Below are 14,920 nucleotides of genomic sequence, written 5' to 3'. Positions count from 1 at the left end.
CTAATGCAGACAGGCTTGATTCCTTAATCACAATCCTGCTGAAATCCAGGAACAAGGAGATGTAATAGGGAACCATTTCCTCATTGTTATTTCATTTTTTTTCCTCTCTGTAATTCTCTTACCTTCTCAGTTTTGCCATGAATTGCAAAGCAGGGCGATGAGAATGGAAAAAGTTGAAGTCTAAGATGAGCCGTTCTTTATTGAAGCATTGGATGCTTAGTGGCAGCTACTCTCCGCATCAATTCAGTGGAGGATTTGATTTGTTTCTGTTGACGAGCTCTGTTAATTTCCTCTCCCGCCTCATTAAGCTCTAACTGCCAATTAATGTCTTTTGTTCTCGGTAATGGCTGCCTCCCAAACAGAGCTACATGCGTGCGCACACACACACACACGGACACAGGCTTACACAACAATAGGGGAAAAGTATCAGTAGTACACCCCTACAGACGGGAAAAGAGAGCGAGAGAGGGAGTCGTTGATTAATTGGGAGCTCAGTGGAACAGCAGGCAGACAGGATCTCTCATTAGCTCCTCTCCAAACTCCACCAACACTCAGACACCACTCATAGCCCCTCAGGACATGAGGTCACGATCTCCCATGGCAACAGTTGGACAGAATAACAACGCCCTAATTGCAAAGACCTAAACAATAACACCATAACTTTATAAGTTTGCACACATAGATAAACACTTTGGACTATAAAAGCTTTGGGGAACAACGCTACACGTAGACATGGTTCAAGACAAAAAATAAATGGTTTGTGTAGTTTGTTTGTCTATGAGAATATTTGTGCACCGCAGCACTTATCTCTGCGTTGAGAATCTCAACTACGGTCCCATTATTAGCAAAGAGTTTTTTGAAACACAAGGCTCTTAGATTGAGTGTGGGGTAGAACCACGCTTCACCCTTCAGTCCATTAAGAAAGAATGGCTGTTTTTGTTCCGGCCAGGGAATAGAGAGAGATACTTTCTGCTAGCGCTCCTATCGGGGCTTTTACGGGAAAATATGATTGTTGTGATTCGGTTTTCAAATCCATCTGAAAGGTTTTTGAACCTTGCATTTTCAAGATGACCTTAATGAACTTTGGTCAGCCCAACTTCTGAAGTATACTGAGAACAGTCATCCACTTTTTATTTGAGTCTGAGGGGGAGAGAGAGAGAGCGGGAAAGAAAGAGAGACAGAGAGAGATCAAAAGAGAGATCATACATTTTTAGAGCATTTTTTATGGACCTCTAAGAACGAAGGCAGTGGTGAATGCGTGCGCATATGTGTGTGTGTGTGTGTGTGTGCACGTAAGTACACTGCTGAAATCTCATTCGTAACATGCTCTCATCTAACTCAACATTCACAAACCATGTTCTTGACAACAACGCTGTAAAATACTGCATAGCCTTGCATGACATTTTATAGCTATACTACTGCATAAGCACCAGCCAAAATGCCTGTATCAATCTTTCCACTATATTGGCCACTTTGACACACACAGTCACAGACAGTCCAGGAGAAGGACTACTTATTAAAAAAATAATGGGAGAAAGAAACATAACGTTCAAAATGGCGGCTGTTTTCCCACATTAACTGGACCAGCTAACAAAAATACAGGTTTATATCGCACCTATTTGCACCCCATTGGGGGTAGCTGAAGAGAGACCCCTGATATGATTGTAGAGCGCTTTGGGTGTAAAAAAAAACATATGGAGTAAATGTGCTTTGATACCACGTGTCAAATATAGTGTCAATGCATCTCCTCACTGGCCTCATTTGATACTATTGGAGACATTAATGAGGCAGAAGTGAGTGAGGCTTCATGTCACTAAGCAGCTGTTGCTGTGTTTACATATCAAACTGCTGTATCATTAAACCCCTCCAAAGCACTCCACGGAGAGACACTTACTGGGAGAGAGGAAGCTTTAAAACAGCCAGTACAGAAGCTTGCATTGGAAATCAAATAAAGGATTTAAGGAAAAAGAAAAAAAAACATGCAGCTGTACGCAAGATGATGTGTGTAAATTTGTGAGAGAGCAATGCAATGTTAATGAATGCTTTGGCAATTATTAAAGAGATAGAATTTCATCATAATTTACTTAAGCTTATGTGATTCCAAACCTGTATGACTGATTTCTCCTGTGGAACTGAAAGAAGATAGTTTAAAAAATGTCTCAGTGTTTTTTGATTGTACAATATTGGGATCCAATTGTTCTGGACACACATTTTTTATATGGATAAAAAAAATATCTTTTAAAAAAAGTCAGATTTGGAACACATGAGAAAATAATACATGGAAAATAGAGACAAATCATTTATGTATAGGCTAACACATACTTTACCACATTTAAATAAAGAAGTTTCTTGGAGTTTTATGGAAAATAAATGGAAGCTATAGCTGCCGAAAGCAAAGCAAAGCCTGCAACTAAATAATCTCAGGCACAAGCATTCTCACATCCAGATATCCCTCTCTCCCATTTCTACCACCGATCAGTGGATTACACTGATCAAATGAGACAGACAATATGCCCAACATGGTGGCAAAGTAGGCATCCTGCTGTGCCATGGACTGACAGAACCCACTCACTCGCCTCTGCCAACCCATAGAGGACATGCAGTCTGGGGCTGGCACAGGTTCTGTGGCCTGACCACTGCAGCTTCACGCTCATTATCTCTTCCTGGGATTCCCTGTTAACACACATGCATGAAGCAAAATGACACTTGCACACTGCTAGCATTAGCAAGAAACTACTTCGGCCTGCTAACAGAGTGTCAACAGGGCAGAAACAGAAATATCCATCCCTCACTTTGTGGAACACACATTTCTCACTTGTTGTACCTGGCTTTATTTACATACAATCTGCACACTCCATAGCACTACTTACGATACAATAAAGCCAGCAAATATTTTGAAACTTTAAAAAATAAAAGTAAAAATTGGTAATTATTAATATAAATATAATATAATTAATTAAAATAATAACATAAAATCATTAAACCTTATTTAAATTGACATTTGGCTTGCGTTCAACTCTGCCAACATTCTCGAAACAGTTATTTTATTCACATAATTCCGTTTGGTGGGATTAACTGCTGTCATCAGATCTAAAGAACGGTCTCCCATCTGTTTTCCATTATTGAAATCAAACAATTAAACTATGCAGTTAAACATTTATTAATTTTGTGGTCCATTACAAATCGGTTCCCTGTGTTACCACTTAAACTAGATAGGTAAAATGCATCTGACAGCATATAATTGTTTTCTGGACATATTTTTTTTTTGCTTGTGTGCAGGTATTTTAAAGGAAAATAATTCATTTTTATTCACATTTGGCTTGGCCTGTACAGTATACTATCATCATACATTACATGTTTGCATAAAGGTAAAGTGCTGGATACACAAAAACAATTCTCTGCCCTTGCAGCCAAATTTGAGATGTAAAGCAGCAGTACTGAAGATAAGCAATTATTCAAGTATCAAGTCTTCATTTGCATCCTCACCTGACAGAGCAAAAGTTCAACCAGAACACAATCAAAAATCTCCTTTTCTCTACACACTCAGAAAAGAGAAGCACTTATCCCAGCGGGTTGCCAACGATCAGTTTATTCTCTTTCTACCACTTTCACTTTGCCTCGTTCACCCTTTCAATCTCTCTCATTCCTCTCTCTGCCCTCTCCTCCCTGTCCTGTTGGTAATGGTGTTCTAGGGATGGAAAGATGTCATACTGTGCAATAGGCACAACAAGTCAAGCAATGGGATATTAAAGCTAAACATATTGCATGATTTCCTTGGCTTGTCTCCAAGGTGATAGATTTCACAGAACACAGGCTTGGTTAAACAAAGGCAAGCTGACTGTACAGAGACATGTTTTATAAGACATGTATGGTTTCGTCTATATGTTAGCATATAATTAGTGAATGTACCAGTGACTCTGTTGGCCATAAATATGCTATTCAAATCAGCAGAAGAGGGATGCACTTCTCTTTCATAGCTTTCACGGATAAGCAACACTGTCACAAAAAAAGGTACGAAAGCTGTCACTGGGGCGGTGCCTTTTCAAAAAGGTACACTTTTCTACCTAAAGGGTGCATATTGGTACCTTCATGGCACATATTTGAACAATTATGGTACCAATATGCACCCTTTAGGTACAAAAGTGTACCTTTTTGAAAAGGTACCGCCCCAGAGACAGCTTTCGTACCTTTTTTTCTGACAGTAAACGTCTTCGAGAGAATTCAGGCGAATTATGTATTTGAGAATTCTCTTGTAAAGACTGTACCCCCAGATATGATATTCCCATTGGGAGGGACTATCTTACAAAAATATAAAGGCTGTGTAAAGACCTATTTATACTGTGTGACAAAAAGATTCAATTTCAACCAGTGTTGTGGACTCGAGACTCGGACTTCAGTTTGCATATTAGAGCCACACAGAATTCGTGAACAGTAATGTTCTGTGAAAGAGCACTTACTGATTGTAACAATTGTGTGGCCTTTTTTACCATTACAGTGCACATGATTCCATGGTATATTTGGTTTACTGTTTGAGTATGGTGGCAATTTTATTGTTACCACCAAATATTTAACATATTCTTGAAGATATCTTTAAGTCTGGTTTGAGACCCAACCTTAGGTTATCCAACCTCTATGATCTTGGTCTCGACTTGGACTCGATTGTCTTTGGTCTCGGCCTCGACTCGGACACGACTCTCTTTGGTCTCGGTCTCGACTCGGACTCGAGTGAGCTGGTCTCGATTACAACACTGATTTCAACCTTTAATATTGTTGCTGTAACAGAGAAGGCTAATGATTAAAATAATGTTATATCTAAGCCTAAACATTTTCATTTCAATTCAAAATAACCTATATACAGTAGTTCTCACAATAAATAATAAATATGGTTTCAATTTTACTGTAGGGTTTATTGTTTCTCTTGTGGTCCTTTAGGGACACTAGACCCCAGTTTAAAAACCCTAACATAAAATGAATGCAACATATAAATATAAACACTTTACTCAACTTGCTGTACGGAGCATGTCATTTAGGCTTCGCATTCATCTGCATGTAAACCTGCGAAATCAAAAGACACACAGTCAAGCTTATGAATGGCATGAAGGTGGAGAGTATATTTACAGACAGAAGCAGTTGTGCACCAACCACCAACTGTGTCTCTCACACACACTAACATCACCATCTGCTCCTGTGCACGCTGTTAGCCTGTTAACATATTAGCATTGTGAAATGTGTGTGTAGGTGGGTCAGCTCAGTCACGGCAGAGATCAGGGACAGAGGCGGTAAAAAAACATCTCATCAGATTAGGAAGAAAAAGGCTTATAGTGTCAAGAGGCATGAATAACAACCAGCCCCATCTGTTATCACTCTCTCAATGTCATTATCATCAACTCTCTAATTATTCTCATTACGACTATTTATTTAGAGTCACAGTAGTCTATCTCACATAGCAGCGTCATTCACAACATAGTTCAAGATCACAACCACTGATGCCCCAATGGGTCTGACATTCATCAATCAGAGCTAGCGTGAGACAAACAGGTCATTCTTTATTTGGACTACTGATGAATTTCATGAACAACACTGAGAAGATGCCCACACTCAGGAAAAAAGGTACGAAAGCTGTCACTTTCAAAAGGTAAATTATTGTCCATTTCAGGTGCTAATATGTACATTTTAAGTGTTAATATGTACAATTTAGGTGCTAATATTTACATTTTAGGTGCTAATATGTACATTTCAGGTGTTAACATGTACATTTTAGGTGCTAATGTACATTTTAAATGTTAATATGTACATTTTAGGTGCTAATATGTACATTTTAGGTGCTAATATGTCAATTTGAGCTAATATGTCCATTTTAAGTGTTAATATGTACATTTTAGGTACTAATATGTACATTTTAAATGTTAATATGTACATTTCATGAGCTAATATGTCCATTTTAGGTGCTAATATGTACATTTCAGGTGTTAACATGTACATTTTAGGTGCTAATATGTACATTTTAGGTGCTAATATGTCAATTTGAGCTAATATGTCCATTTTAAGTGTTAATATGTACATTTTAGGTACTAATATATACATTTTAAATGTTAATATGTACATTTTAGGTGCTAATATGTTCATTTCATGAGCTAATATGTCCATTTTAGGTGGTTATATGTACATTTTAGGTGGTAATATGTACGTTTTAGGTGCTAATATGTCCATTTCATGAGCTAATATGTCCAGTTTAGGTGGTAATATGTACATTTTAGGTACTAATATGTACATTTTAGGTGCTAATATGTACCACTAAGGTACCAATATGCAGCCTTTGGGTACAAAAGTGTACCTTTTGAAAAGGTAAAGTCCAAGTGACAGCTTTTGTACAGCTTTTTTCTGAGAGTGCATGAACATAAAAACATCACCCTTTCAGGATTAAATGACATTTTTGAGGAAGCACTGGCATCCACCCTCAGCGCACCAGTAACCACAGGAAATCATTAGCAGTGAGAGCTCATTTCAGTCCTGCTCCGTCTGATTGAGGAGCTAGAGGAAAACTTCATAATCATGTTAAATTAAAGGTCCTTTCGATTTAATCTCACCCATTCCAATCTCTTAATTACTTATTTGTCCCAATTATTTGCTTTACTGAGCCCATTAACGGCCCTTCTCACCTCAGAATTAACCAGTAGCAGCTGCAATCATGCCAGTGTGAAGTCCTCTTCATTAGAACACACACACACACACACATACACAGAGGAAGCCCTCACACTCTTCTGATGAAAACAGCATTAAAGTCACTTCAGGTGGCGTTTCAGAGGAAGAACCCAACTGTGCTGAGATGATCTGTAGCTGTCACACTCACCTACACAACACAGACACTCATCACAGAATATAAATCATCATCCAATGCTCATGTTCCACTCTTTGTGTGATGTATCACTGCATATGTAATGTAATTTATGTGCAAATCAAATATTTTCTCAACAGTCACCTTCTCAGCATGGTGCAAATCTTTCATGTCTGCTGTGAATCATTCTAAAGATGGCTGCCCCGCTCGCTCTGCCAAAACAGGATATTAACAATTAAAGCAGCACCAATACATCATCATTTCTCAACACCCTAAAATGTTGGTACATGATAGACATTTATCATTGTAAGTATAAAGATATGAACTGCATGTGCAGCAATGATAAATCATTGGCAAAATGTGTGATGATAGCGTAAGCTCTGCAGCGTTAAAAACCAAAGAAAAAGAGGATTAATGTCATAGCGTAGCACAAAACCACTTCCAAAACATTGTCTGAATGAGGATTAAGGGGAAACCTTCCCAACTTTATCGGTCCATCTGTGCAGAACAGCGTGCACTGGCCTCCTGTGGTTATTACATCTGATTTTGTCAGAGAGATGAGCCACAAAATTGTTAAGGGCAGGCCGTTCAAGAATGAACGGTTTGTTGGCACTGCTGCTAAATGACCTTAGCAGAAAGACTGAGCTCTGCTTGTAATGACCACTGCAGGAAGTGTTCCCTTAATCCTGTCTGATTGCTAACGTTATACATTTCCACAACAGGTTCAAAGTTAATGACCGTTATGGACTTACCTGATAATTAACCTCATAGTAGTCACTTCCTGCTTCTGTCCAGTTCCATGATAGATGTAACTGTAGGGTACAACAACTGGATTTAAGCACATGATCCATCAATGAAATGGCAGAAACAAAATTGTGATGTGAAAAGTAGTCACATTTTATTTCCCAACTGACCAAATATGTGCAGGCTTGGTGAACAAAGGCTTCTTCATGAATCTTAATGAAGTGGTCTGTCTCAGACTCAATAAACATAACACTGAACTGAAAAGAGAGGTGGGGAGATTGCCATGTTTAAGTTTTCATCACACATTAACTACTTCCGCCTCCAACTGCAGATGACAGCAAGAAATTCACATACGTGAACATCACATACACACTAAATTGCCCTCTCAGTTCAGTGTCTAATCAGACGGATGAAACTAATCTTCTCACACGGAGTTCTCCTCCAGTTCAGTAGGAGTCTCCTGAAGAGCCGCAGGAGAGATTCCTGAGCACGCTCGTCACGAGAAGGAAAGAGAGAGAGAGACTTACTGTTTCATCTGGCTCAGTAAGCCTGGACTAATTTGAGGCCTGAGTGGAGAGGGCACTTGTGTGCAGGCCTGATGAAAGCTCTTCAGTGGAGAGAAAAGAGTGGAGGATTGTATCAAATCGCTGATCGCTCTCATAGAGAAGTCCTTCTCTCTCTCTCTCTCTCTCTCAACAGAGCCTCTTTTCTCTCTCTCTCTTCCTCTTCAGCAGTGCCACTCAAAAGGACAGCCCTTTAATCTCCACCTATTCGGCTGCTCCCTTATTAAGAATGAACCTAGGAAGAAACAAAAAGAAAAAGAGAAAATAAAAACACACCTTGTCTATGTACAGCTTTTTCACATCAGAGCAAAAGAAATGAAAGAGATGAGAGTGAGCGAGAGCCTGCAGGAAAATCAGTATGCTGGGATTTGGAGTGCACCCCTCCTTCATCCTCTGAAGCACTCTTTCTGAGGAGAACATCAAACTCAGCCAGCTAAGAAAGATATGGTTTAGAAAGACCCAAGGAGGAAACCGAACAAGCAACCAAGAGAGAAGAAAAGAACTGGCTTCTCAAATGCAAAAAGGCACTCCGCCAGTCAAGTTTAAACAGCATTCACAGGAACTGAATTAGTTCTGGGTTTGGGAAATTCTAAAAGGGCTTTTGGACAGTGTGGATAATAAAGACACCCGACTCTAGAAATAGAGCTGGTCAGTCTGTCATCGTCTGAGGTAGACAAACAGAGATTAGTGCAAATCAATAACTCTCATTTGATTAACTGCCATAATGCACAAAGCCGGCGGCTCATTTAACAGCCTGGTACATCAGTCCAGAACTGATTCACGAAATCTGCTGCTTTGCCTACAGCAAGACCAAGTTCATCATCCAGCATGGTTTATTCAGACAAGAGAGCCCATATTAGGAGCTCATGTTCAAAAAAGCATTTCAAAAGCTGCTTGTGAGAGAAGACAAGGTGTAAGGAAAGCATAACAGGGGTCTTTAAGCTACACCGTGTGACTCTTTTAGTTTATTCTTAGCTAAAAACACTTAGTTCTTTCAAAAATATGTGCTCATTAATCTATATTTACTTAGTTCAAGTAATAAAGTATTCTCGTGAGTGTATAATATGCCATTGAAAATACATACGGGTAAGGGGTTCTAATGTCGGTCGCCATGTTGCCCCTCCATCTTGAAAGTACATTAGCCAAAGAGGGACATAACCGTTAATTCAAGCTTCGCCTTTCACGTTTACATTTGAGTTAACACTCATGGACGGGGTCGAACTGGAAGCCGTGTTAATCTTGGACTACACTGGCCACCGTAAGAGTTAAAACGAAATCGGAATTGAGAGGAACAGAAACTAATATTCACTGGATGGTCATATACCCTTTCACTGCTAGATGGGGGTAAAAAAATCACACACACTGTAAAAAAAAATATTTTCAAGATTTGTTATCACAACATTTTTTCTTTTGTCAAATCAACTTAAATAATTTATTTAGTTGAGATAACTTATTATTTTGAGTTTCTTATGATTAAATTAATATCCTTCATTGTATTAACTCACTTTTTCCAGTTCAATCAACTTAAAATTTTAAGGCAACCAGGTTACTTACTTTTTTAAGTTGAACCAACAATATTTTTTTACAGTGCAGTAGCTTTAACACTTCTCTGACACCTGTGGATAATCAGAAGTGGCATCATATAGATGACTTATGCCAACCTATGCTAATTTGTATTTAAAGGTTATTTTTCTGTTTTGACGGCGGGGCACACTGTAAAAAAATATTGTTGGTTTAACTTAAAAAATTAAGTAACATGTTTGCCTTAAAATTTTAAGTTCATTGAGTTAATCATTAGAAACTCAAAATATTATGTTATCTGAACCACATAAATTATTTAAGTTGATTTGACAAAAGAAAAAAAATGTTGTGATTACAAATCATGAACATATGTTTTTTACAGTGCAGTAATAACCATAAAATTGTATGAGAATTGTGAGCACACCAGAGTTATAACGATAATGACACATTAGAATAATATCAATGCAATCACTTTTAGAATGATTTTTTTCCCAGATGAAAAAACAAAATAAAACATTGACAGCCAATCAGGATCCAGCTCGGACATTAAAAGCAGCAGATGACATGATGTTATCGTACACTGGTGTGGATGGACATTAAGAGAGGATCAACAGAGGGAAGAGGTGGAATGCAATTAAAAGCTGGAGTCAAACTCGCATTGCCCAAATGAGCATCACCGCGTAATGTTTTGGAGCACATGCACTGACCACCACATAGACCCACGTGGTTTTATGACCATAGAAAGTGCCACACATGTCTACAGAATTACAACAATATTTTATACTTGCAAGTTAATATATATTCAGCCTAATTTGGGTTATTCTACCAGTTGGCAATAGGCATAAGCAAAGCAATAACATGCCACAAATGAATTACTAGGAGTGCTACTTGGGTGTTACGAGGTGTGTTCCTTTGGTGCTCTTCAGTTTGGAGATCCAAAGTGTTTCCCAGATAAACAGTAATTCTGAGGCACTCAAATAAATATAAAAAGCCTTTATTTAAACTTGGCTATCCATTAAAAACATATGCCAACATGTTTCGGCCTCATTGGCCTTCTTCAGGGCAATAACATGCCACATTTACTAGAGTTAGCATGGGCAAACATTAATAGCCAAGATCATGGGCAGAGGAAGAGTATCAGAGTGCAGGAGCAGGTGAGACAGAGACACATGCTGAAATCACACCCTTAATGAAACCAGTTCAAACCACCGGAATAAATCAATTTACACGAACATGCATCCTGGCCGATAATCCACTTGAGGTGAAGAAATCAAAAAGGTGCATTGTGTATGTCACCAGCTGTGGTTGGGGGACCGCAGGGCATATTTGAGTCAGCTCGGCCTGTGGTTACAACAGATAGCTGAGACAGCAGAAACTACGTCTCTTTTACACACACACACACACACACACACACACACGCATCTCAACACTTCCATCAGCCTCTCATCAGCTTGACACCATGTGGGTGGGTGTCAAGACTAGATGACATATCCAGTGTTGCTGACCTCTGTCATTAATCTCCATACTTTAGACATGTGACTCAAACCAGACAATGGCATTTATGATAAACCAGCATTGACAAATTTTACAAAAAAAAAAAGTTTATTGAATTATTCACAACTGTACATGATCAGTGCTGACACAGTTTGCTACATACTTTGGTGTGAAGTTGAGAGGTTGTGAAAGGCAGGCGGGTTCCGGGTTTGTATTGTAAAGACGGAGTTCGCAGCAACCGGTTCTGCTGTGGCCCCATGAAGCAAACTCCCGTTACAGTTAAAACAGTCCACATTTACACAAAAAGGTTTAAAAGAGCTGCTCTCTTCTCTCTCGTTCGCACACACTTTCACACTGAAGCTTCCACCAAAGTCAAGTGCAGGCAATGAATATATTCATTAGAAAACTGGCTCAACTGGTACAGAAGAGAATCCCCCAAAGACTCCGATCACTCACAAAGAAGGTTTACATCAATCTGAGTGAAAACAGGGCTGCAGGCTCATTAGGGTGGGGCTCTACAGCAGAAGTAAGCTGTCAATCACTGGAGTGAGTCATATCCCGTTTCAACAACAGTGAAGCATAGTGGGGCCGCTTCTGAGATCAGTTGGCAAGTTACTCATCGCAGCGTGCAATCCAGTCAGCATGTTACAAATCACACTTCATTATCTGATTTCCTCTTTCCAACAAGATGCCACACAATGCAAAGGGCACAGAAAAGTAGTACAGTTAGTCATTCTCCAAGTTTAATATCGCTTTCAATTTACAAACGACTCTTCCCTCTCCTCTGGGCTGTTTCCATTATATTCCAACTTCCACAGGATTCCAGTCTGATCCAGTTTCCACTCACAGCACACAGGCTCAAAAAGCAAAAAAATTAAAAGAAAATACTAAGATTATTCTGGAAGGGATTTTCCAAGTGAGCCTTTTAGCAAATGCCCAGCCCAGAGAGTGTGCTTACAAAATTCAAAATGAAAAAGTGTGTCCTAATCTACATTCATCAAGCATTAAGGACATGAGGACAAAGAAACCCATCACAAGTATATCAGGACATGGAAATATATATAATTATATATATTTATAAAACGTCTTTATTACTCCATATATACACTTTTTAACAAATTGTCCAGGGAGCAGGAGGCTAAATTTGAAGCACTGCTTCATATTACATCACATCTTGTTCACTTTTTGTTTGAAGGAAGGTAGGCGAGGGAAAACAAAACTAAGGAAGGAATAGGCACACATAATCCCATGAGCAGACTGAAAGCAAAGGCAAGACAAAATTTACTACATTAGTGCCGTCAGGGAGTCCTTGGGACAGTTTAACACGTTTCTGCTTGGATCTGTAGGGCCGCTCCACTTCTGTAACAATCCAGGCGTGTTAAAAATGAAACCACCTTGGAATCCGATCCCAGTGGACCAACCAATTCCAAACCTGGGTCCCAACTATAAAAGGAGGACAAAGTGATCCCTTGAATCTGTTCAAACTCAGGCCCAAAGCTCCATCCATAGGTCTTTACATGTGGTGAACCAGTGAATTTAGTAGATCACTTCATACACGGTGGCCTTCTTGTCTCCAGATCCCGTCACGATGTACTTATCATCAGCCGAGATGTCACAGCTCAGGACAGACGAAGACTCCTTGGACTGTGGAGGGAGGACAGCAGAAAAACCATTAGGATGACATAACCAAACAGAGACTCGGTGATATCCAAAACCACAGAGAAATGTCAACATCACTCCCTTCTAAATATTAACTGAAGAAAATACACCACTCCAAGAGGCAAATAGGTGTGCCGTTAACAGTTTCAAGTTTAAAAGACAAGTGGCAACGTATGCGAGTGGTGCAGAGTTGCAAGATTAGTGCCTGGAGCAGGGAGACTTAAAACAATTTTCCAGGCTATTATATTAATATTTTGAATTAGCTTGTATTTTTATATTTTGCATTCATTTTAAATTGCATTTTGTATGTTTCTTTATCTATTTACACAGTGCTATTAATTTTTATTTTTTATTCCAGTTTTTATTCCAGTTTATGCATTTCTGGTTTGACGATGTGCTTGAATGGAAGTCAATGGAACAAAAAGTGCAGTGTGACGCCCCTTTAAACATTCTGATCACATAATTAGTTCAAGATCACTTGTGCATTCACGTCATTTTGTGAAGACACAGTCAGTTAGTCATATTTATTTATAGAGCACATTTAAAAACAACAGCTGTTGGCCAAAATGCTGTTCAAAGTGTAAACAAGTATCAATAAAACTACGAATAAACAATGCAATACCACTATTGCCGCTTATGACCATAAGCAGAAGTAAATAAGTGGGTTTTAAGCAACAATTTAAAATCAATTTATGAAGGTGCCTTCTTTATATAAGATGGCAGATGTTCCAAAGCTGTGGAGTGGCCACTGAAAAGGCACAATCTCCTAATTTTAGACATGTCCTCGGAACAGTCGGCTGTAGATTACTGGTTGACCTGAGATTTCTAACATTATGGTGGGCTGAAAGGAGATCAGAGATGTATGGAAGACCCAGTCCATGCAATCCTTTATTAACAAACAACAGTGTTTTGACCTCAATGCAATGTTTAACTGGAAGCCAATGGAGAGAGAACAATACTGGTACTCAGGAACATAATACTGAGTATCATCTGTGTAGCAGTGGTATGATACATTATACTTGGTAAAAATAACATACAACAAAAGCATGTATAAGCAAAAATTAAACAGGACCCAGGATCGAGCCCAGCGGAACCCCATATGAAACTGGTGTACATAAATAATTGCTCTCCTGAGAAGGTTTGATCCATTAAATATGAAGCAAACCAATTCAAAACACAACCTTGGATCCTGATTTGCTGTAAACGATTTAAAAGTATATCATAATACAAGTTATAATATGTTTATCTTGCATAATTAGCTGATTAATCTCATACAGATTTGGTAGAGTTAATTAACCCACTAACAAAGGACTTTTTTTTACTGGTGTTCATTCACAGCTCAAACACCAATGCTGTTATTTGAAATAGTAATATTAATTTAAGATGTTTTTTTTTTAACAAACATACATTAATGCATTATTAATACTAATATGTTAATGCATAATATGGTTAAACAATTTTTTTTTATATACGTTGTCCAATAACTTGTTTAAAGTTCTTGGACTTTTGATTTTGACATGATTTTGTAATCAGGCTTTAAAAAAATTATATCAACATTTTGATTTAGATATATATCGGCCAATATAGTGGTTATAGGCTTTCAAATATAAAGATTTATCCGTATACTGGTTTTCATATTGGTGCATCCCTACATTAACTATCACTCAATGACTATCATGATAGGGATTAAAGTCCCATTGAAAGCCAGAAGAGAGAAATCAATCAAATTCCCACTACAACTCACACAAACAAACATTCATTTCCAATGTAATATGGACATTTGGAGCACCTTTGTAGCAAGGGGGAGGGAATGAGGTATTGACTGACATACTTGGAAAATGCTGGCACCATAGGGAGTCCTCCAGGCATTCAAGAGATTGTCCTTCCCAGTGCTCACAAACCATTTACCTTTAGGAAATGGAACAAATACACACAGACTAATGGGTACAGAGTCAAGGTTGATCTAAATGACCTGATTCACGACAGCTCAACTTATTTGGAAGTAGAATGGCAGTAGAGGTAGAGTGAGAGGTAGAGGTAGAGGGCGAGAGAGAGAGAGAGGTACAAAGTGCAACCTGGCCCCACTAAAATGGAAAAACACCAC

The 14,920-nt window shown here is 38.6% G+C and overlaps 1 protein-coding gene across 14 annotated transcripts in view; it reads right to left on the bottom strand.

Moving 5' to 3' along the window:
• Window positions 1-11,246: 11,246 nt before the first annotated feature.
• The window catches only part of tle3b (TLE family member 3, transcriptional corepressor b), a 35,004-nt gene continuing 31,330 nt past the window's right edge, over window positions 11,247-14,920 (bottom strand). For all 14 annotated transcript variants that reach the window (XM_039653530.2, XM_039653529.2, XM_039653531.2 and 11 more), the window contains 2 exons: window positions 14,648-14,724; window positions 11,247-12,801 (listed from right to left, as the gene is read on the bottom strand). In XM_039653530.2, the coding sequence (XP_039509464.2) occupies window positions 12,694-12,801; window positions 14,648-14,724 (185 nt within the window). In that variant the 3' untranslated portion in view covers window positions 11,247-12,693. The remainder of the gene's footprint in view (window positions 12,802-14,647; window positions 14,725-14,920) is intronic.

The sequence above is a fragment of the Pimephales promelas genome, chromosome 1 (genome assembly GCF_988280905.1).
Source record: "Pimephales promelas chromosome 1, fPimPro1.hap1.1, whole genome shotgun sequence".
NCBI lineage: Eukaryota > Metazoa > Chordata > Actinopteri > Cypriniformes > Leuciscidae > Pimephales > Pimephales promelas.
The sequence above is the reverse complement of the archived record's forward strand: the minus strand, read 5'-3'. Positions and strand labels throughout refer to the sequence as shown.